General features: G+C 45.9%; 1 protein-coding gene across 4 annotated transcripts in view; it reads left to right on the top strand.

The window, feature by feature from the left end:
* CFAP251 (cilia and flagella associated protein 251) overlaps positions 1-23,646 on the top strand; it is a 72,345-nt gene that overhangs the window by 42,692 nt on the left and 6,007 nt on the right. For 2 of the 4 annotated variants that reach the window (XM_060401154.1, XM_060401153.1), the window contains 4 exons: positions 3,950-4,064; positions 5,059-5,222; positions 10,423-10,513; positions 10,733-10,876. In XM_060401154.1, the coding sequence (XP_060257137.1) occupies positions 3,950-4,064; positions 5,059-5,222; positions 10,423-10,513; positions 10,733-10,876 (514 nt within the window). Of the gene's footprint in view, positions 1-3,949; positions 4,065-5,058; positions 5,223-6,476; positions 7,368-10,422; positions 10,514-10,732; positions 10,877-23,646 lie in introns of those variants that run through there. The other 2 variants (XR_009597014.1, XM_060401155.1) reach the window with 2 other exon arrangements.

Raw genomic sequence — 23,646 nt, 5'->3', positions numbered from 1 at the left:
TACCCATGATTATCTTGGAATAAAGGGTGTAGTCATGTAGAGTTATGGGTAGATTTTTCTACTTTCTGTCTAAATATTTGAAAATTTTCACAATGAATATGTAAAATGTTTTCCATCAGAAGAAAAAGACATTAATTTTATGAAATTGTTAGAAATTCAGCAGTACTATGTAGCAGTTACATAGCTCCTACTATGTGCTGCTGCTGCTGCTGCTGCTGCTAAGTTGCTTCAGTCGTGTCCAGCTGAGTCCCCTACTATCTCCTGAACTGTACTGAATGCTTTATATATATATTAACTTATTTAATGCTGACTGTAGTCTTATGGAGTAAATACTGTCATGATTCCTTTTTTACCAATGAGGAACCTGAGGCCCAGAGGGGTTGAATGGCTTAACTTTTTTCCTTTTGCTTATTTATAATTTAAGCTGGAATTCATATACTGTGATATCTACCATTTTCAGTGGCTTTTTACTGTATTCACAAGGTTATGTAACCATCATCACTATTCCATTCAAGAGCATTGTCATTACCCGCTAAGAAGATATCCCAAACCCACTAGCCATCATTCCCCATTCCCTTTCTTTCCCTCCAACTGCCTCCCTGCCCCCACCACAACTATCCATCCCTGGCAATTACTAGTCTACTTTCTGTCTCTATGGATTTTTCTGTTCTGGATACTTCATGTAAACAGAATCATATGATATGTGACTTCTGGGGTCTGGCTTCTTAGCATCATGCTTTCAAAGTTCAAACATGCTGTAGTCTGTGTCAGTGCTTCATCCCTTTTAACAGCTAAGTGATATTCCATTGTATAGACAGACCACATTTTGTCTATCCATCCAGAAGCTGTCAATTGGATTGTCTCTACTCTTCGGCTCTTACAAACATTTGTATACAGGTTTCTGTGTAGACATCTGTTTCATTTCTCTTGGATACAGACTTAGCAGTGGAATTGCTGAATCATATGGTAACTATGTTGAACCATTTGAGGAACCTCCCCGCTGTTTTCCACAGCAGCTGCACCACTTCACATTTCCTGCCAGCCATATATGAAGGTTCTAGTTTCTCTACAACTTGCCCCTAATTTTTAAGGGTCAGAGCTGGGATTCTTACCAGAGTCTGTGCTCTTAACCATCCTCTTCCTTACATCTACCCGTTGAATAATACTGGTTTTTATTTTGCTTGGCCATACCATATGGCATGCAGGATCCTAGTTCCCTGACCAGGGACTGAACCCGGGCCCCTGCATTAGGAGCATGGAGTCCTTACTACTGGACCACCAGGGAAGTCCTACTCAGTGATATCTGAGGAAGGTATTTAAACGTTTCTACTCAAATGATTAGATAAAGATGACTTAAAATTAGCTGATGCATTATCTATCATCTGGTTATTTTAGTATTTTTAACTCTTCACCTAATTCTCTGTGTATATGAGCCTGATCATGGATCATCCAGCCTGGCCCCTCCTGCATCCTGCAGCCCAGCGGTCACAGTCAAACTTCAGAGTTTGCCTGTGCTCACCATCTCGGTCTTACCTTCCTTCACCCTCCTCCCCCAACTCCTTTCCCCTTTACCGTTTCTGCAGGTTTCAAGCAATAGTCCACATCCCATATGTTTGAGCTGTTCCCACTGCCTGTTTTTCTGTTACTGCCCTATTTTTTTCTGCCTTTGCAAACTCAGATGTCTTCTGCTAGATGTCTTATCACTCCTTCCCCAGCGTAGGCTCCATGCCAGGTGTTTGCTTGTCACCTCACTTCTCCCCTTGTGGTGCTTCCACAGCTGTTGTCCCTGCAAGGCTGTGAGCTCAATGGCAGTAACTACCTCTCACTCATTTCTGAGTCCCGAGCCCCTGTCACGGTGCCTGGCACAGAGAGGTGCTCAAGAAAGTCGTACAAGGAGCGTCTCCTGTCCCTGCCAGATACGGGCTGGGTACAGGAGATACAGGGAGAAAACACATCCAAACAACAAGGGGCTTAAAATATAAGATGAAAAACTTGCTGGCCTTATTCAGGGGCAGACTCAGGTTTTGTGGGATGTGAAGTGTATTTAATTTGTGGGTCCTCTTTTTTTTTTTTTTTTTATCAAAAAAGAGATGTAAAGACTTCCCTGGTGGTCCAGTGGTTAAGAATCTGCCTTCCAATGCAGGGATGCAGGTTGGATCCCTGGTCAGGAAACTAAGATCTCACATGCTTCAGTTCAGTCACTCAGTCGTGTCTGACTCTTTGCGACCCCATGAACCACAGCACGCCAGGCCTCCCTGTCCATCACCAACTCCCAGAGTTTACCCAAGCTCATGTCCATTGAGTCGGTGATGCCATCCTGCCCTTAATCTTTGCCAGCATCAGGGTCTTTTCAAATGAGTCAGCTCTTCACATCAGGTGGCCAAAGTATTGGAGTTTCACCTTCAACATCAGTCCTTCCAATGAACACCCACGACTGATCTCCTTTAGGATGGACTGGTTGGATCTCCCTCCTTGCAGTCCAAGGGACTCTCAAGAGTCTTCTCCAACACCACAGTTCAAAAGCATCAATTCTTCTGCACTCAGCTTTCTTTATAGTCCAACTCTCACATCCATACATGACTACTGGAAAAACCATCGCCTTGACTAGATGGACCTTTGTTGGCAAAGTAATGTCTCTGCTTTTTAATATGCTATCTAGGTTGGTCATAACTTTCCTTCCAAGGAGTAAGCATCTTTTAATTTCATGGCTGAAATCACCATCTGCAGTGATTTTGGAGCCCCCCCAAATAAAATCAGCCACTGTTTCCACTGTTTCCCCATCTATTTCCCATGAAGTGATGGGACCAGATGCCATGATCTTAGTTTTCTGAATGTTGAGCTTTAAGCCAACTTTTTCACTCTCCCCTTTCACTTCCACATGCTTGGGAGCGACTAAATACTCATTGAAACTACTGAGTCTGCATACCACAATTAGAGAGTCTGTGCGCTGCAACAAAGATTCCATTAGCTGGGACCTGATGCAGCCAGATTAATTGGTTAATATTAATTATAAACAAATATATATATAATTTTAATTTAAAAGATATATAATTAGAAATAAATTAAAAATGGCAAGGGCCCCTCCCAGGCCTCAGAAGGTGCATTTATGAGGGAGGGGTCCTGCAGCTCAGGTTTTGTCAGCTTCAGGGCAAAGCCAGGTCCAGGCTTGAGGTCACTTCTGACAGCCTAACCTCGGATCAGGTTCCTAGTTACCGTAAGAGAATCTAAATTCAGAAATCTGACTGTAAGGGTGCAATTCATTAGAGTGTGATGCACAGAGTTTTGGGGGACCCTTGAGTTGCTCTCAGACCTGCTGTCAGATGTCTGGGCACCAGACAGGGTCTCCCTCTAAGATCCTGGGCAACCCCGGGAGGATGGGGCTGTTTCCTCACATCCTGTCCATGCTCGTCTCGTCCTTGCAGCGTTTTCTGCATCCCTTGTTCGTGTACGCATTCTCGAGGCATGATGTTCCCTTCATTCAGCTGTCAAGGGGAGAGTCAGAGCCTTGGCCAAGAAGGGCATCCTTCACAAGCAAAATTTCCCTGAAACATCTAGAGCTGCTGCCCCTGATTTGCAGCCGCCATTAGCAGTTGAGAGTGAGGTCTTTATGACAATGGGCTTAGTTAAGTGACAAGAAACTCAAAATTTAAAACATAGAGGGTGGACTTCCTTGATGGTCCAGTGGTTAAGACTTTGCCTTCCATTGCAGAGGATGCGGGTTCAATCCCTCCTCAAGGAGTGAAAATCCCACATGCCTCGCTACCAAAACATAAAGCAGAAACAATAGTGTAACAAATTCAATAAAGACTTTTAAAATCATCCACATCAAAAACAAACCAAAAAAACCAAGATCTTTAAAATGTATGAGGGATCGTGAAAGGGAACAAGTCATAAAACCTGCATTCAGATTTGTGGAATTTAGAAATCGTTTCTTTTCTTTCTCTTGCAGAAAGACACTCCTCGGGCCGGTTTATGGATCTCCCATTGAGCAGATACAAATCCTCCCAGTGAAATCCACTCTGGAACTGCAGAAGCGCTATATGGTGTTTATTAACAGAGACAAGGTGCCAGTGGTTTGCCCTCTGCCCCACTAAGGTGACTGAGTGTCTGGAGTGGGAAATAGCCACAGGTATTACCAGACTTAAGAACACTGGCTTTCCCCAAGCCCAAGACTCTCATCCTGCTCCACACTGCTTTTCTCTACTCCCCAAAGTACATCAAAGGATTTTTCTTTTCCTTTCCTTTTCTTATGAAGACAAGTTAGTTACACTTAGTTGTACATTTAATGACTTAATCTAGGGACTTCCCTGGTGGTCTAGTGGCTAAGACTATGAGCTCCCAACTCAGGGGCCCTGGGTTTGATCCCTAGTGAGGGAACTTAGATCCCACTTGCAGTGACTAAGAGTTCACATGCCACGACTAAAGATCCTGCATGCTGAAACTAAGACCTGGCACAGCCAAATAAATAAATTGACTAAAATAAATAATTTTTTTAAAAAATCTACAAGTCCATATGGAAAAGTATAAGATCATAAAATGCCATAATTATCCTGGAAAAGCCTGGACATCTGACCATGAAGGTAGGAGGGAAGTTTCCTTTCTGTGTCCCTGGTAGAACCAGGCATCCCTCTCCCAAGGGGCCACCCTGCAGGGCGCAGTGTATGTGAAGCCCCAGCCATTTGAAATGCTTGAAATGCAGCCCTCACTGAGAAGGCAGTTCCGGACCCACAGGTCCTTCGCATAAACAGATCTGGAGCTGACACCTGACTGTGCCAAGTCTGGCCTGGGGCCTGGGTATCTTAGTCTGAATATCTAGTTACTTCTTCCTTTCTTGTCTTCCCTGGTGGCTCAGAGGTTAAAGTGTCTGCCCGCAATGCAGGAGAGCCAAGTTCAATCCCTGGATCCGGAAGATCCCCTGGAGAAGGAAATGGCAACTCACTCCAGTATTCTATTCTTGCCTGGAGAATCCCATGGACAGAGGAGTCTGGTGGGCTACAGTCCACGGGGTCGCAAAGAGTCGAACATGACTGAGCAACTTCACTTTTCTTTTTTTTCTAGGTTGGACTTCAGATCTTACCAGTTGATGGCAATCCACATAAGACCTCTGCCCTCATATGCCACCCGAACGGGGTGGCCAGCATGGCCCTTTCCTATGACGGCTGCTATGCCTTCACAGCAGGAGGGCAGGATCGGTCAGTGGTGCAGTGGGAAATCAACTTAAGGTGCGTACTGCGGTGAGAAGCTTGGCCCCCTAAGGACGGTGAAACGTATACACCCCTTCTTTTCACTCAGCAACAGCAGACAGGTATTAAACCCCTATGACAGGACTTCCCTGGTGGTCCAGTGGCTGAGACTCCACGCTCCCAATGCAGGGGGCCCGGGTTCTATCCCTGGTCAGGGAACTAGATTGATCCCACATGCTACAGCTAAGAGTTAATATGCTACGACTGAAGATCCTAAATGCTGCAACTAAAAAAAATAAAAGATCCCTTATCCCGGTACAGACAAATAAATAAATATTAGAAAAAATAAAAACAAAAACACCCTACAACATCCTGGGCACTGTGCTAGGCCTGCAGGTATAAAGACAGCCAAGACTCAGGCATGGCCTTCAGGGTGCTCCCCGAGACACTTGTTCATATTAAGGGGCAGACAGAAGGTTACTCTTCTGTCTCAGGGACCTATGGTGTTTGCAGGCGAAGCCGTGTGATCCTACCTCGTGAACCCATGCCCATTTCCCCCAAAATACTTCTCACTGTGTCGCCTGAAAATCCACACCAGCTAGAGAGATCAAGCCCGAATCTCCAAAATGTGTGTTACAGAAATAGTAAGAGTATTATCTGAAATGTGTATTTTCAGTGTTCTCACCCTGCCCTGAGCTGCGAATTTCTGCCTAGGGTGAGGCTGAAGAGTTCCGTGATCGGGCATAGAAGAGACACAGACTTTGAGGTCAAAGACACATGGATTTGAATCTGAAGACTACCGTCTGCTGGCTGTGGGACCCTAGGTCCCAGAGATTAGCATCTCAGATCTTTAGATTCCTTGTCTGTGCAATGGAGGGGGGTGGTGGTGCAGAAGGGGACAACAATAGGGACTTTCATAGGATCCTTACGGAAAGCACACAGCACTGAGCTAAAGACAGTAAATTAATGATTTCCTTTCATCTCTTCTTCCTTATAAAGGCATTTGCTTAGGAGTGCAGGATCTTTCTTATTAAAAAAGGTTAGGAACTCCCCTGGCTGCCCAGTGGTTAGGACTGCATGCTTCCATCGCAGGGGCTGTAGGTTCAATCCCTGGCTGGGGAACGAAGATCCTACATGATGAACAGTGCGGCCAAAAAATAATAATTTTTTTTTTTAAAAAAAAGAAGGATTACCACTAAAGTAATCCTCTCATCTCTCCAAATTCATTGAACAGCCACAGGGCGGAGCCAGTTCCTTTCCTGACCACCTTCTCTATGCCCCTCTTCCTGGCAGGGTCCTGTGAGGAGCTGGGTAAAAACAGTCCAGAGAAAGGTACCTTCCTAAAAGAACAAACCCAATTTGTTTGTTGGGTAAAAGAACACCCCCTAGGCTTCCTTGGTGGCGCAGTGGATAAGAATCTACCGGCCAGTGCAGGGGACACAGTTTTGATTCCTGGTCCGGAATGATTCCGCATGCCATGGAGCAACTAAGCCCCATGTGCCCCAACTGCTGAGCCCCTGCGCTGCGACTACTGAAGCCGCAGAGCTGGTGCTCCACGAGAAGAGACGCCAACTCGCCGCAACTAGAGAAAGCCCACGCGACGGCAACAAAGAGCCACCGCAGCCAAAGCTAAATAAAACATAAAGTGAAAGTATACCCCCACCGTCTGCCAAGTGCACATCCCTCTTCCGTGGCAGACATCGAAGCTTCTCCCCTTCACGTGAATAGAAGCAAGACCAGCCAGGTAAATCCGCTTTGGAACCTCGAGGGGGTTTCAGATTGCAGTTGAAACTCTAACCTTCACCTCTGTTCTCACCCAGAAGGGCAGATTTGGGGGATTTAGAAGCTGAAGGTGAACTCTCCCCTTGAAAAGAACTTACTCATCACGTCTCCAGCATGAAGTGCTTAATCCTTTGACACCTATAGCCTGTTACCTGGATGGATGGGGTCAAGTGACATCCTGGTGGGAAGACAGAATCCTAGTTTGTTTTGTTTTGTTTTTTTTTCCATTTTTGTCCTCATCTCAATCATCTTGAGATCTGGAATGGCAGAGATTTAAAAAAAAAAAAAAGAGCACTCGCTTTCCAGTAGCTTTCCTGAACATGGCCAGAATCCAGGCTTGCGAGAATTTCAATTTAATCTGTTGTGGGGACAAAGGATCATTATAAACTAATTAGCACTTCATCACTGCTTCTGGTGTTTTAATATGTTCAGTGCTTCACTAATGGGAAGAAATGTAAAAACCCGAAACAAGTAAACAAGTGAAATTTCCTACTAGGTCTATTCATGGCGAGTTGTAGGGTAAAATGAAGGTGATAAATCCTGTCACGCTCACATCATCCTAACCAACAAACTCCTAGGACCCTGAATTATCATTGCAGCGTCTCAGACTTCCCCGGGGAGACCCCTTCCCTTCATCTTTCCCCGAGTCCCTGACTTGTACTCTCCCTTCCCCTAACTTGGGTGGCAGGCCACCCTTTTTCCCTCCTTGTCAGGCATCTGTTTTTAAATCCCCCATTTTTGTGCTCAACCTCTCGCCCACCTGGCATCCTGCTGTCTTGCTCAGACAAGTGCCAGAAAGACCCAGATTCAAATCCCACCTCCCCTGCCACTTGCTGACCTGAGGCAAGTCCCTTCCCTTCCTTGAGCCTCAGTTTCTCCATCTGTTAAAATGGGAACATTACCACTGTGTTCAGAGCTGATTTATTTGCTTGTTTGTTTTTTATCTCTCTCTCTCTCTCTTTTTTTTTTTTGCAGTATGGGACATGCAGGATCTTAGTTCCCTTATCAGAGATCAAACAATGCAGTGGAAGTGCCAAGCCCTAATCACTGGACAGCCAGGGAATTCTCCCTCCATGATATCTTTATACAAATATAAATATATATATTCATATTGCATGCTATATGTACCCATCTGCACCTGCATTTTGCACTTGGCAGTATATTTATTTGGCTGTACCTCAAGGCATGTGGGATCTTAGTTCCCCTACTAGGGAACTAAGTGATGGCTACCATTGCTATCCCTGCTTCCCTTCCCCTCCCCATCTCCTCCCTCTTTCCTCTCCCCCCTCCCTTCCCCTCCCCCCCTTCCCCTCCTCCTCCCTTCCCCTCCCCCTTTCCCCCTCCCCCTCTCCCTCCTCTCCCCTCCCCTTCCCGACACCCTCCTCTAGGGAACCTTTACTGAGCACCTGCTCTGTGTTTGTTGCCGCCTCACAGCTACTCCGGCTTTGGATCATTCCCCAAAGTACTGACTATATTCCTGGGCACACAGTAGGAAAAGCATTCTCAGTAAATGCGCCTCCACCTTGTTCCCCAATGACCTCCTGTTTTGTGGCGAGTGTTAGAACCCAACTTAGGGAGAAATGGGAAGTTAGGACCAGTCCTGTCCTGGGATCTCAGGATCCCAGCAGCCAGGACCGCCCACCCTCGGCGTTTGCTCTCTGTTCGCCTCTGCCATAACCCGCTGTCACTCTGCCGAGGCAGGTTTCATCACTCGGTGGAAACATGGCCTCTGATGGTTCCTAGATTTCACAGCACAGCTGAGGGAAGGCTCATCCCCCAGCTCTGGTGGAACAAGCCCAGTTAGTCCCGCTGGCTCTCCCGTCAGCTGACGGTGGCGGAGCCAGGAGCATATTGCAGCTCTGACCAGTGGAGGGCTGCTCCCATAGGATCCAGAACTCTGTGAGCCTGTTCCCTGGGGCTTTCCTGGTAGTGACAGGCTCCTCCATGTCACATCGGGCCTTTAAACTGGCCCTGCTTCAGAACCACGCGGCTAACCGTGGCCTCTCTGCCCACAGTGCCTGTCGGGATTGGGCTTGAGGCTGGCCTGGGAGCCTCAGAGCAGGCACCCTCTTAGCCAGACTCCAGCCTCGATAGCTAATGTCAGAGCCAAGAGTTGGGTGAAGGTTGAGCCCAGCTGGAGACGGGCCTCAGGCCCACCTGGAGCCCAGGCCCACCTGGAGAGTACACCAGCTCCACAGACCACCAGCAGCCTGCTTGGGTGGGGCTTATGCGGGGTCCTGACTGAGAACTGAGGACTGTTTGGTGGCTGACTCCTGCAGGAACGGTGGAGGTGTTGACCCAGGTCAACAGTACTAATAACCCTGGGCCAGGCCCTGGGTCCCGTGCTTTCCATGAATTGCCTGATTTATCCTCACAGCTATCCAGTGACATGAGGACTGTTGACAACCCCGTTGTACAGGTCTGGAAACTCGCTCCAAGGGGCTCAGGGACTGCCCCAGCCATGGAGTGAGGTGGTGAGGCTGTGGATTCACATGCTATCTTCCTGATTCAATTCCACACCTCAACAAAGATTCATCATAGGAGAAAAACAAAGGGCTTCGTGTCCAATTCTTTATGTGCATTCACTTTAATTTTCACAGCTGTCTCGTGAGGCAGACCCTGTAATTATTCCCATTTTTCAGAATAGGAAACTGAGGCCCCGAGTAGTAAAGTCACTTGCCCATGATCACCCTGCTCTCTGGAGGCAGAGCCAGGGCTCACAGGCATGTCCCTTTCACTCCAGATTCGGTATACTTAACCACTTCCCCACCATAGTCTCTACAAAGTGTGTCTTAATCATCCTCCAAATAAGCTAATGGTCTGATGAGCAGAAATCCAGTCAGTGGATTATTAAAATGATTTTATATTATTAGCATTTTGTATGAGACAGTCAGCCTCACATAAAAAGTAGGTTTTCTTACAACTTAAAGGGCCTATTTTTGGAAACATCTGACCCTGTGTTAGAGAGCAGAGGGTTATTTTTATCTGACCAGCGTGGGTCCCTTGTGGCCTCCTGAGTTTTTATGGAAGCAATTAGCGCTGGCCGTCCACCGGTGCCACATCCCATTCCCCTGGCTCTGGTCACACGCAGATCTAAGGTTACAGCATGGCCGCTCTGCTGGGGGCGGTCCATGGGCTCAGCACATGGGGACCCTCCTCTCCCTCCAGAGGATTTCCCCAAAGACTGCAGACAGATTGCCAGGCGCCTGTCCTGTCATCCCGAAAGAGAGTATCACCATCTTTAAGACAGGGGCCCCGAGCCACCGGGTTCCACACTTAAAATTGAATTTTCCATATGCAGCTTCATATTGGAGGGAATTTGCTTAGCAAGTTTACAGAGACCCTAGTTGTATCTGCACTGTAATACCCTTCAGAGGTCTGCAGCCTGCAGGACTTGTGGGCCATCATGTTCCCGCCTGAGTGCTCTCTAATAGTGATGTTTCTTTTATTGTTCTAGTGCCCTGGAGGCAGCGGTTTCTCTCGGGGGCGAAGACCTGACCCCGTTCTACGGTCTGGTGTCTGGTGGCAGGGAAGGAAAATTCTACAGGGTAATTGTCCTCAGAATAAACACTTCCCCATAACATCTAGTTAAGTTTGTAAAACAAATGTGCCTGGGGTTAACCTTCTTGCTTTTTAAAATTTTTCCCAAAGCTCTTTTCCCCACTGAGCTCAAAATGTACTTTCTAGAAAATGCCCTTGAAGTCTTAATGGCTGGTTCAGACTGAAGCCAAAAATGCATGTTGTGTTTCCACTTTATTTCCACGTAGGAGCTGGAAGACTATTTTTACTATTCTCAGCTCCGTAGTCAAGGTATCGATACGATGGAGACCAGAAAGGTGTCGGAACACATCTGCCTGTCGGAGCTTCCTTTTGTCATGAGAGCAATTGGCTTTTACCCATCGGAAGGAAAGGTAGGTAGAGGGAAAACAAGCGCAGGCAGGATGTGTTATTTATAAAAAAACGACCTCAGGGAGCCGTCATCATAGGCCAAAGTAAAAATCTAACACCATTCTTACATAAATGGATCAGAAAGGAGGTTCTGGGCATAGCTGAGGCATTGCTTAGAAACAGACTTACCGTAAAGATACCCCTGTCAGGCGGATTCCTTGCCAGAGTTTGATGTGGTTGGTGAGAGCATGCATGCCTGCTAAGTCGCTTCAGTCGCGTCCGACTCTCTGCAACCCCATGGACTGTAGCCTGCCAGGCTTCTCTGTCCATGGGGATTCTCCAGGCAAGAATACTGGAGTGGGTTGCCATGCCCTCCTCCAGGGGATCTTACCGATCCAGGGATCCAGCTTGTGTCTCTTACCTCCTTCTGCATTGGCAGGCGGGTTCTTTACCACTAGCGCCACCTTTTTGGAATTAGACAGAAGGCCCCTCGATGCGTGAGGACCAGCCTCATGGGGTTCAGGGAGGTGATGCCTGCACAGCGCTTGGCACAGAGTAGGCTGCATAGAAAGATCTCAGTAGCTGTTCACTGTTGTGATCATTTCCCTGTGTAGCTGCAGTTCACCTGGCCTGTGTGAATGGGCTGCCCTTGAGGTGGCTACTCATCCCAGGCTGGGGATGGAGCTCAGGAGATACAGCACTTCCTTTGCACCTCACAGCTCACCCCCAAATGCAAGGGGCTCCCAACAATGACCAGAAGAAGTGTTCCTCATGGAAACTGTGGCTTAAAATGCAACTGATTGGAATATCCCTGGCAGTCCAGTGGTTAAGATTCCACACTGCCACTGCAGGGGGCTTGAGTTCCATCACCCGGGGAACTAAGATCCTGCATGCCACAAGGAACAGCCAAAAAAAAAAAAAACAACGCAATTGACTGGGTTTTCTTTCTGACTTAAAATGCTAATACATTCTCATTGTAGAAAGTTTGGAAAAGATACACAAGTGAAATGAACATAATTCCTTGTAATTCCTCTACATGGAGACTTTAGTTATTGGTATCTTCCTGGATTGATTTATATATAATGCATGTATACATAATGTTTAAAAACAAATGGGTACCACATTGGATATATACTTTCATCCTATATTTTCACTTGGTATTGTCATACACATTTCCCATTTCATTAACAGTTCTCTGAAAACTTGATTTTTAAAGGATATAGCTTAATTTTATAACTTTGATTTAGAAAATAGAACTGTAAAGAAGAAAAGAGAAATGACTCAGAGGTAGTCATTATTAACATTTTGGTGGACTTCTATCTATTGTTTTCTGTTTGGATATACATATATAAATTTTTAAACAAAGAATTGTTGTTGTATGGTGTATGTAGGTGTATATCAACAAATGCATGCATGCTTAGTTATTCAGTCATGTCTGACTCTTTTCTACCCCGTGGATTGCAGCCCACCAGGCTCCTCTGTCCATAGGGATTCTCCAGGCAAGAATACCGGAGTAGGTGGCCATGCCCTCCTCCAGGGGATCTTCCCAACCCAGGGATTGAACCCAGGTCTCCCACACTGCAGGCGGGTTCTTTACCGTCTGAGCCCCCAGGGAAGCCACATGTCTCAACATTCTACAGAGTATGTGTGTACGTGTGTGTGCACCGCAGCATTCTCAGGAACTCTTGTTTTGTGAGCATGTGGTGAAAATTACTTGATAATGTGTTTTTGTACCCCTGGCTTTATGAAGATCTGATTGGCATAACATTGTGTTCGTTTAAAGTATTCAGTGTAGTGATTTTATATATATATATATTATAAAATGATCACCACCACTCTTAGTTAATTAACATATCACATCCATCACCTTGCAGAGTTACAATCTTTTGTGTATGTTGAGAACTTTAAAATCTATTATTTTAGCAGCTTTCAAATATACAGCGCTGTTTTTGTTTTTTTTTTTTTTAATTTACTTCCCTATTTATTTGGCTTCTCTGGGTCTTAGTGGCACGTGGGATGTTTAGTTGCAGCATGTGGGATCTGGCTCCCTGACCAGGGTTGAAACCGTGTCCTCTGCATTGAAGGTGGATTCTTAACCACTGGACCACCAGGGAAGTCCTTTGTATTGTTAACTGGAGTACCTTCTAACCCCAGGACTTGTTTATACCTGGGAGTTCATATCCTTTAATCACTTTTCACCCATTTCTCCTAATCTCCACCTTCTTCCCCTGGCAACTGCCAATCTGTCTTCTGTTTCTATGAGTTTGATTTTGTTTTATTTTTTCAGATTTCACATACAATTTGAGATCATATGGTATTTGTCTTCCTCTGTTTGACATTTCACTCAGCATAATGCCCTCAAGGTCCATCCACATTGTCATAAATGGCAAGAATTCCCTCTTGTTTATGGCTGGATAATATCCCAGTAGTGTTCCATCATGCACACAGACACAGCCCATATTTTCTTTATGCATTCCCACCAACCATGCACAAGAATTCCGATTTAACTTCACATCCTTGTGAGCATTGGTTTTCTCTTTTTTTGATAAAAGCCGTTCTGACAGATACAAGGTGATAACTCATTGTGCTTCTGATTTGCATTTTCCTAATGGTTAGTGATGTGAGCATCTTTTCATGTACTTGTTGATCATTTGAATATCTTCTTTAGAAAGATATCCCCTCGGGTCTTCTGCCTATTTTTAAAATGGGTTACTTGGTTTTCTTGCTATTGGTTGTGAGTTCCTTATGTATTTTAGGTGTCAACCCCTTATCAGATGTGTGGTTTGGAAATAGTCTCTCCCATTCCATAGGTTGCTTTTTCATTTTGTCAGTCATCTCTTCTCCTGTGCATAAGCTTTTTGGTCTGCTATAGACAACATGCTTTCTTAGGTCCATATATTCAGTTGATCTGTTCCTCAGTGGATGACACATAGGTTGTGTGAAGTATTTAGGCTGTCAGAGACATGGCTATGATGAATATCTCTGCATATGGTTTCTGTACTTCTCTGATTGTTTTCCTCAGTCAAAGTCCTAGAACTAGAATTACCAGATCAGATAATATTACCAGAATTACCAGATCAGAACCTTAAGGCCCAGTTGCCAAATAGTTTTCTAGAAATGTAGCCTTTTATGGCTCACCCTCAATCACACATAACTCCTGAAACCCAGCTGAGACTTGATGTTCACCTTAGGTGTCTGAGCACAGTTTAGTGATGTGAGCTATGACCCTGGTCATTTCCCTTGGCCTCAGTGGCCTCCCCAGAGTCACCTCTTTTTTAAATTCTCCAAGTGTGACTAGAACATGGCTTTTATTCTCCACATAGAGTCTGGAGAAATGAACTTTCAGAGCCTGTAAACCTAAGCTGGGTCTTGAATGAGCACCTTAAAAATACCTGAGACTCTTTTAAGCTCCTTTAAAGTCTTTTGACCAGTGTGCGTTTTGTAAAAGTATGTGGCCAGAAATGGAAACTATCCAGAAAGTTTGTACAACCCACATAAAAGTGTTTTTTAAGAGCTGTGTTCCTAAAGCGTATTGCCTAGAACCCTATTTCTGAAGCTGGCAAGTTCAATAGAATCACCTGGAGCATTTACTAAAAAATCAGAGTCCCTGGCCCCATCCCAGCTCTAGCCAATCAGAATCTCCATGGAACCTAAGGATCTGTATTTTCCTTTTCAAAAAAATTTTTTTTCTCCTCCTTCTTCTGTTTGCTTATTATTATTTTTAAAAAAACATTTATTTATGTGTTGGACTGCATAGGGTCTTAGTTGTGGCATTAGGGATCTTTATTTGCTTCATGAGAACTTTTAGTTGCAGCATGTGGGATCTAGTTCCCTGACCAGGGATCAAACCTGCAAGGCGGATTCTTTATATATATATATATATATATATATTTTAATTTATTTACTTAGTTTTGACTGTGCTGGGTCTTCGTGGCTGTGTGCAGGCTTTTATCTAGTTGCGGTGCGTACACTTCTCTTATTGAGGAGCACGGGCCCTAGGGTACATGGGCTTCAGTATTTACCCCACGTGGGCTCAGTATTTGCAGCTCTCAAGTTCTAGAGCACTGGTGCAGTACTTGTGACATGCATGGGCTCAGATGCTCCATGGCATGTGGGATCCTTCTGGATCAGGGATCAAACCCATGTCCCCTGCATTGGCAGGTGGACTCTCTTAACTACTGGACCACCAGCGAGGTCCCTGCCACTCAGGATTCTTGATTTTAAACCCTGGGCTCAAGTAAATGTGTCCTCTGCAGTACTGTTTTGTCAAGAAGTGAATTCTGGATGTTTAACCTCTGTGACTGTCACCCACCTGCCATGCAAAGTGCTCAAGGGTGGCACAGAGTGACTGTGGTTTTTCTGCTTACTCTGGAAGTAAGAAGTGTAATCACTGAAGGCTCACTCCATTGTCCTATCTTTGGGCAAAAATAATAAAGCTTAATCACCTATCGAAATTTTTGCTGATGAGTAGTAAGCACCCAGAGGGAATTCCTGGGTGGCCTAGTTACGTTAGGACTCCTCACTTTTGCTGCTGAGAGCCCGGGCTTCTATCCGTGGTCAAGGAACTAAGTTCCCACAAGCCTCATGGTGTGCCCACCCCCCCACAAAAAAAATACCAGGAAAAAAAGGTTAGCCTGCCACAAATGTTGTAAAGTGATACTGAATATCATTTACCCACATAGAAACAAAAATAGATGAAAATGGTCACTGCCGGCTTGTCGCTGGCTCTTGCATGAGTCCCCCACCCCGGCTGCCACAAAAGGGGTTCCGGTGCCCCAGTGTCTTCATAAATCCCCTGGACTCCAGGGTTTTTCATCCACTTAAAAAGCACGTTTACTCTCTGGACATGTTCTCTGAAGGCCCCCAATCCAGATGTGTTCATTGAGGAGCGCGTTTATTGCTGAAGCTCCTCGGGGAGAACTTTTTGATCTCTTGTTCTCATCAGATTTATAGCAATTTTAATAAAAAATGTTTTTGGGGCTTTGAAACTTTTAGACCCAGGCTTTACCCTGGTTCATGAAACATTTCCTACTGAGATGCAGCTGCTTTCCCTCCCCCGAGAAGTTCCATGAAGAAGTAGTCCCAGCTCATAGAATATTGTAGCACTTGGTTACATGAAAGACTTAGAGTTTCAAACTAACCACCCCCAACCCCGCCCAAGGCTAGACATTATTTATATTTTTCTTTATGTCATTTAAACTGCCTTGGAATATGTATCTAATCAGTGTGGCAAACTGAAGCCAAATTATATAAGAATATAACCCTCCCTAAAGGATCCCTAACCCCACCCATCTTCTGCAGAACACAGCCAAAGAGGTGGGGGTGGGTTGCTCCTACAAATTTTCATTTTTCAAAAGAAAGGTCTGCAGTGTTTATGATATTGTATAAGGAGCTCAAACTTAGGTTTGGGTTCCTAAGTTAGGGTTCCTTCACAAGTCTGTATAGCTGATTTCACATACAAGAAAGTGTTTTTCTGGTTGCGTCGGCTTCTCTCTAGTTGAGGCACGTGGGCTCAGTGGTCATGCGTGCAGGCTTAGTTTGCCCAGAGGAAGTCCCATGAGAAAGTTTTGTCTTCCATCTTTATAGGTGTATTCTTTCCTCTTCCGGGTCTTTGGAATATCTTGTTGGTCTCGGCCCGCGCTTCATGCCACGTGTGTTCCCTGGTCCCTTGTGGCTATGTTCCTATTTAGCTTTCCAAGCGTTATACATTCTTGATGTTTTCACAGTGAATTTACAGCAGTGTGACCTCTTAGGCCAGTTAAGGCCAATCCTGGCAGAAAGGCATGGGCCCAAGAGCTCACATGGTGGATGCTCAGCAAATCTTGGTTGAATGGATAAATGAATAATTGAATGATGCTCACCAGTCATATTTGACTGCAAAGACAAAGAGGAAGATAGAATCCCTGACTTCATGATTTGATCTCAGAGTAATTAATAAGTATTTGGTATATTCTGCAACTTTAGCCTTGTTTAGGAGAATTTGGAGACGAAATAAATAATTGCTTAGCTTTTTAAATATGCTCATTTTGGATCCAGCAATTCTACTTTGAGGAATATATCCTACAGAAAAATTCAGGCAAGGGTAACAGTGACATACAACTACTGCAATGGGTTAGTCGCTCAGTCGTGTCCGACACTGCGACCCCACGAACGGTAGCCTGTCAGGCTCCTCTATCTCTCCAGGCAAGAGCACTGGAGTGGATTGCCATTCCCTTCTCCAGAGGATCTTCCTGACCCAGGGATCGAACCCAGGTCTCCTGCATTGCAGGCAGATTCTTTACCATCTGAGCTACAACTACTGCAGGATAGTTTATAATAATGAAAAATTAAAAGAACCTTAACGTCTGTTGACAGGAGATGGGATAAATCAAGCCAGACACACCTATACTTAGTAGTTACTGAACAGTGAAACTGACCTATGATTCTTTTTTTTTTAATTTATTTATTTTTGGCTGTGCTGGGTTTTCATTACTGCGTGCGGGCTTTCTCTCATTGCGGTGAGCAGGGGCTGCTCTCTAGTTGCGATGAGCAGGCGTCTCCCTTTAGCGGCTTCTCTTGTTGCAGAGCACAGGCTCAGGAGTTGTGGTGCATGGGATCTTCCCAGAGCAAGGATGGAACCCCGGTCCCCTGTATTGGCAGGCGGATTCTTAACCACTGGACCGCCAGGGAAGCCGACCTGTGATTCTTAACTCAGAAAGAATGTGCTGGTTTTGTTACTGAAGGACAAAAGGCAAGTTGCAAAACAGTATGTAAAGCAGGGCCTCCCTTCATTAACAATAACACGCGGATCTCGTATACATCTAGAAAAACTGAAAGAACTTGTTCCAGATGCTTAGCGACACTGACTTCTGAGGCATGGAACTCATAAGGGCTTCTAAACCTTAATTTCTGTGCATCACTTTCTGTCAGCTGGGGCCTCCAGTACCAGCTGGAATCTGGCCCTGGTCCATCAGAGTTTGGGGCTGCCCTGGGGACTCTTGCTCTCCTGGGCTCGCAGCCCCTCCCTCATGTGTGTGTGCAGACTCCAGGTCATGCCAGACCCGACACTCAGCTCCTTCCTCCGTTTCCACAAAAGCAGAAAGCCCAATCCGTGCAAGACAACTTTCCTGAAAAACTGGGAATCGCCAGAAAGTTTCAAGCGTAACCACATTTCACAGCAGTTTCCCTAAAACTGCTTTTTAGTACTTCCCTGGCACTCCAGTGGTTAAGACTCTGTGCTTCCGATGCGGGTGGGTGGGGGGTGGGGTGGGGGTGGTGCAAGAGTTCAATCCTTGGTCAGGGAACTAAGATCCCACATGCTGAGTGGAGCAGCCAAAAAGTAAAAAATAAACCATGCCCCCCTCCAAAACCCCTGCTAATTAGACCTTCTTCCCAGTCCTGATGACCACTTCCGGGGGGCTTCCTAGCTACCCTCTTCCCTCCCCTAGCAGCACCCTTCCTCTCTGCTGGCCATACCAGCTCAACTCTTGGCTTGTATTTCCAAATCTGCAGCATAAGCCCATATCCAGGGTCTAAAAACGACAAAACTTCCCATTTAGTTGCATCCACCCTCCTTAATAGATGGTTTGGTTGTAAATTGCCAGGGAGAGGGGAGCATCTTACATACATTTCTGAAGAATTTAATTTTTCTTAACTACAGGCAGTAGCTTGTATTGCCTTTGTATTCAGAACAAAACCCAGAAAGATAAACGAACAAATCCTCCCAAAGCCTTGTGCACTAATCTTTGTGGCTAAACCACGGTCCCAGCTGGGATGGAGGGAGCATAGCCAAGTGGTACAGTGGCCCCTCTACAGGGAGGAGAAATCTGAGCGAGGGGTCATGGGTAGTTTCTGTTCTGACGAAGACCCCAGGGGAGTTTGGAAATGTGCCCTTTGAAGAGAGGTCCTTGGTGTGCTGGGTTTGCTCTGAGACATAAATACCAGGAGGCGTTTCCATCCTGAAGGTGAGAGGAACGATGCACCATCATTCCTCACCCCGCAGCAATAATCAGTGTTGTGGAGAGGCCTTCCTGGTCCACTGAGAACCCCACCCCAGGGAGCGCTGCGCCTCCCCACAGAGATCAGGACAGGACTTCTGTCTGCCGCACTCACAGCATCTAAAGAAAGAAATCCTGAAGTGCTGTGCGGCTACTGAAAGAGAACACAGCTGGTCGTAGTGTAACAACACCAACAGGGGCAGCAGCCGACCAGCTCTTCTCGCTTGAGCGCTCGCTGGGCACCAAGCACCACTCCAGCCTCCCTGGCGTCCAGTCCTCACAGCAAGGAATGCTTTCATCATCTCCGTTCACCAACAGGGAAAGTAAGGCCTCGGGGGAGGAGGAAGCCCGCACAGCCACTGAGCTACTGAGGGCAGGGCCAGGGTCTGCACCACAGCAGGCTGGCCTCAGACCCCACATTCTGTTTTGACATGTGCCTCTTACTGCAAATGAGGAAGAAATCCTGTAAGTCAGGACATCGACCATTGGTTATTGCTGCAGGATGAGGAATGACAGCGCACTTTACTTCCATCCTTTGCATCTCCAGTGTTTGAATTTTTTCACGAGCATGTTGTCATCTTGACTGGTTTAAGGATGATAAAAGAATAGATCATAGTCATAGTGAAAAATATATTTTCAAAACTACTGATGTTATTTGCCTTGTTACTTGTCTTTGCCGTTGCTTCACCTCTGTATTATTTTTCTTCCTTTTATTTTTCTTTTTTAAAAAATGTTTATTTATTTATTTGGTTGCATCAGGTCTTAGTTGTGGCCCGTGTGCTCAGTAGTTGGAGCACAGGCTTAGTTGTCCCAAGGCATGTGGGATCTTAGTTCCCCAAGCCACATCCAATGCAGGGATCAAACCCACATCCCCTACATTGGAAGGTGGATTCTTACTGGACCACCAGGGAGGTCCCTCCTTTTATCATTATTAGTATTTTTCACCATGCCGCGTGGTTTGCATGATCTCCTCTGACCATGCAGTGAAAACACAGACTCCTAACCACTAGACCACCAGGGAACTCTGTATTTTTCCCCCTTTTAAACAACTTTATTGAGCTATATCACAGATCACATAATTTGCCCTTTTAAAGTATGCAAGTCAACGGCTTTTAGTATGTTCACAGAGTCACGCAACCATCACCACTTTAGGTTCCTCTCAGGTGGGCAACTTCAGGACAAGACCCCCACAGGCCCTAGGAATAGGCCTAGGTTATCCAGGGAGGGGATCCTGGGGTTCAGCATTCCCAGAGTGGTATCTAGAATGGAGGGGCATAGAATATAGGTGGGTAACTCCCCATGAACATGCTATCTTACCCAGCAAAAGGGATTTCACTCATATGATTGTATCAAGGGTCTGGAGATTAGGAGATTATCCTGGATCACCCAGTGGGCCCAGTGTAACTACAAGGGTCTTTATGAGAGAGAGGCAGGGGACTTTTCTGGAGGTCCAATGGCCAAGACTCCACACGCCCAATGCAGGGGGCCAGGGTTTGATCCCTGGTGGGGGAACTAGATCTTGCATGACATAACTAAGGCCCAGAGCAGCCAAATAAATAAGAGGCGGGCAGGAGGGCCAGAGATTAAGGAGGAGCCACGATGAGAGAAGAAGAGCTTCAGAAGGGTGACGGGCTTGCAGGCTTTGAAGGTGGGAGGGGGCCATAAGCCTAGAAATGCAGGCTGTCTCCACAAGCTGGAAAAGGAAAAAAGGAAGAAGGGATGCTGCCCTACCAACAACACCTTGGTTCTGGCCCTTCAAGCCCATTTCAGACTTGTGGCCTTGAGAACTGTGAGGTCAGTCTGTGTGCTTCAAGCTGCTAGGTGTGTAATCGTTTGTTATAGCAGCAATGGGAGACACACAGAGGGTGCTTTGGAAGTGTTTCGTGGGCACCCTTCCCTTGCTTCCTGCCTCCTCACACTTGTTTCCCAGCCTAGAGTGCCTTCCCCTCCCCTCCCACTGCCTGGATCCTCAGTGGCCTACCTCTTCTGAGGCAGTCTTCCCAAGTCCCCCTTACTGAACACTCCTCCAGTCCTGGATGTCAACCTCCTGCATTCAGGCACTGAGATCTTTTAGAGCCGTGGAGTCCGACCATGTTAAAATCACTTGGGGGCACTTAAAAAGTACTGATACCTGGGCTCAGCCTCCAATCTGTTGAACTTCAGGGTGGAGCCTGGGCCTGGATAGTTTTGAAAAGCCCCCAGGAGTGGGCACAGGGCCAAGCAGCCAGTGATGGAGCCTCCCTGTTAGTTCAATCTAGCTGGAGTGAGTGAGAGTGTGTGTGTGTGTGTGTGTGTGTGTGTGTGTGTGTGTGTGTGTGTAGTCTCCCAAGTGTTTCTTCACAGGACCCAGACCAGTGCCTGGCACTTCATAGGTGCTTAACCTTTGCTGACTGATTGGCTAACTGTACAATCCTAGAATGCAGGGCCGCCTAGTAATAATTAAACGACTAGTCTTTCATTTGCCAGTGCCAATCCAAATGCTCAGTAACTTCTAGTAAATTGAACTAAATTAACTAGGGCAGTAAGTGGTTATTCTAAGTAGGCCTTTTGTGAGGTTTTTTATTTATTTTTTATTTTTTTGGTCGCACCATGCGGCATGTGAGGTCTTAGTTCCCTGACCAGGGATTGAACCTGCTTCCCCTGCAGTGGAAGCTCAGAGTCTTAACCACTGGACCACCAGGGAAGTCCCAGGCCTTTTGTAAGTTTTAACAGAACTTTTTACATTGTGCCCACAGTGTTTCATTCATTCATTCAGTAAACATTTCTCTGGGCCTTCTGAATGAGGAAGCTGCTGTGGAAATAGAGATGAATGCCATTGCTACAGCTTAATGGAGGAGACAGATGTAGACCCGAAGAATTAGACCATGCATCACAGCTGCCACCCATCATTACCCTCAGTGAAAGTCACAAGAGCTGGTGCTGCTTCTTTTTGGCACAAGTATCACCTCCGCCAAGCACCGCGGTGTAAGAACCGATTCTCAAAGCTGTGGCCCCCAACACCAGCAGCACAGTCCTCACAGGGGGATTTGTAAGCAAAGCAGATTCTCAGCCCCCATCCCAGACCTGCAGAATCAGAAACCCTGGGGATGTGACCAACAGTCCGTGTTTTAACAGGGCCTCCTAGTCATCTTGATGCCTGATATAGTTTGAGTTCCCCTGCCCTAAAGCCATAACTTCTCAACCTTGGCCACACATTCATATCCCCTGGGGAGCTTTGTTAAGCTATGACTGCTCATACTCCACCCCTGACCAATTAAATCAGGATCTCTGGGAATGGGGCCTGGGCCTCAGAATGTTTAAAGCTCCCGGGTGAATCAAATGAACCCCTGCCTTAGCAGATGACGGCCCAGCACGAGAATGCCAATAAAAGACCAAATTGAAGCCAGCCAGAGCATTTTGGGTGGCCTTGGGGGCTCCGGCTCCTCCCCTCCGCTGCCCCCCCCATCGGGGCCCTGGGAAGGCTGTGGTGTTTCACTCTAGCTCCAGGGTTCCTCTCCCAAGCGTGAACCTTGTTCAGACACGTAGCAGAACCTGCCTCTTCAACTAACACTTGCAAACTAGGCTTGGGAAAGAAAGTCGTGATGCCAAAGCTGCCAGCTCTCTGCTTGTTGAGCAGTGAGTTTTGATCAGTCATTTAAGGAAAGAGGGTAAGAGGTGAATCACCTACAGAGTGATTTGTGCCAAGCATGTTCCCTGAGATCTTTGGAATGCTCTGGGTATGAATAACTCCAGGCACTTTGGGATTTCTTTCTGTCATCTTTGAGTTACTGTCCTATTTCTGAATTGAATTTAAATCACATGTTGTGTTTATAATGTACACATATCATTTACATTATAGTTTCTATGTTTATAAATGATATAATTGTGTGCATTGTAATCAGCAAGGGTGTAGAAAGTACCATAATCACAAGAACTCTAAATGGCTGTTGAGTGCTGACTGTGTCTTAAGCATTATGTCTACACTTAGATACGCTGTCACAGTAAGCTGCAGATCAGCTCTATTGCAAATTGTTCACCATATTACCAGCCTTTTCAAAAAGGGAAACTGAGGATAAGGAATATCACGTTACTCACCCAAAGTCACGTGGGAAATGGCAGCACCAGGGTTCGAATAGAGATCTGTCATCAAAGATGGTAGTTTTAGCCGCAGTCTCCTCTGGCTCATAGTAAGTGGTAGCACATGCATATGCTCATACTATTAAAATCATATGGTGCAGGGAATTCCCTGGTGGTCCAGTGGCTAAAAAGTCACCTAGCCATGCAGGGGACTCCTTATCGATCCCTGGTCGGGGAACTAAGATCCAATGGCCTGTGAGGCAAGTAAGCCTGTGCTCTGCAATTACTGAGCCTGCATGCTCTGGAGCCCATGTGCCACAGCTGGAGAGCCCACATGCCTAAATTACTGAAGCCCGTGCTCACTCTGGAGACCCTGGGGCAGAGCTAGAGAGAACCCCACACACTGAAATGAAAGATAAGATCCCGCATGCTGCAACTAACACCCAAGGCAGCCAAATAAATAAATAGTAAAAAAAAATCTGTATGGTACAATCTGTAAATAATATGCTACCGTATAGTTTTACTTACACAGAAAATTATACATAGTTTAACATCAGTTACACATAATATAACTCAATAAATGCTATACATGAAAATGTTACCAGTTAGAGCTGCTGACATAGTAATGATTAAGGTTCATTTGTATCCATAACCAATGATGTTATGTCTAAAGACCATTCCTGGGAGTGTTGCATTGAGAATATGTGGCTTCTTTGAAAATATTAGGTGATTACTAAGATACAGTGTAAAAAGCAGGATAC

The sequence above is a fragment of the Ovis aries genome, chromosome 17 (genome assembly GCF_016772045.2).
Source record: "Ovis aries strain OAR_USU_Benz2616 breed Rambouillet chromosome 17, ARS-UI_Ramb_v3.0, whole genome shotgun sequence".
Lineage (NCBI taxonomy): Eukaryota > Metazoa > Chordata > Mammalia > Artiodactyla > Bovidae > Ovis > Ovis aries.
The sequence above is the reverse complement of the archived record's forward strand: the minus strand, read 5'-3'. Positions and strand labels throughout refer to the sequence as shown.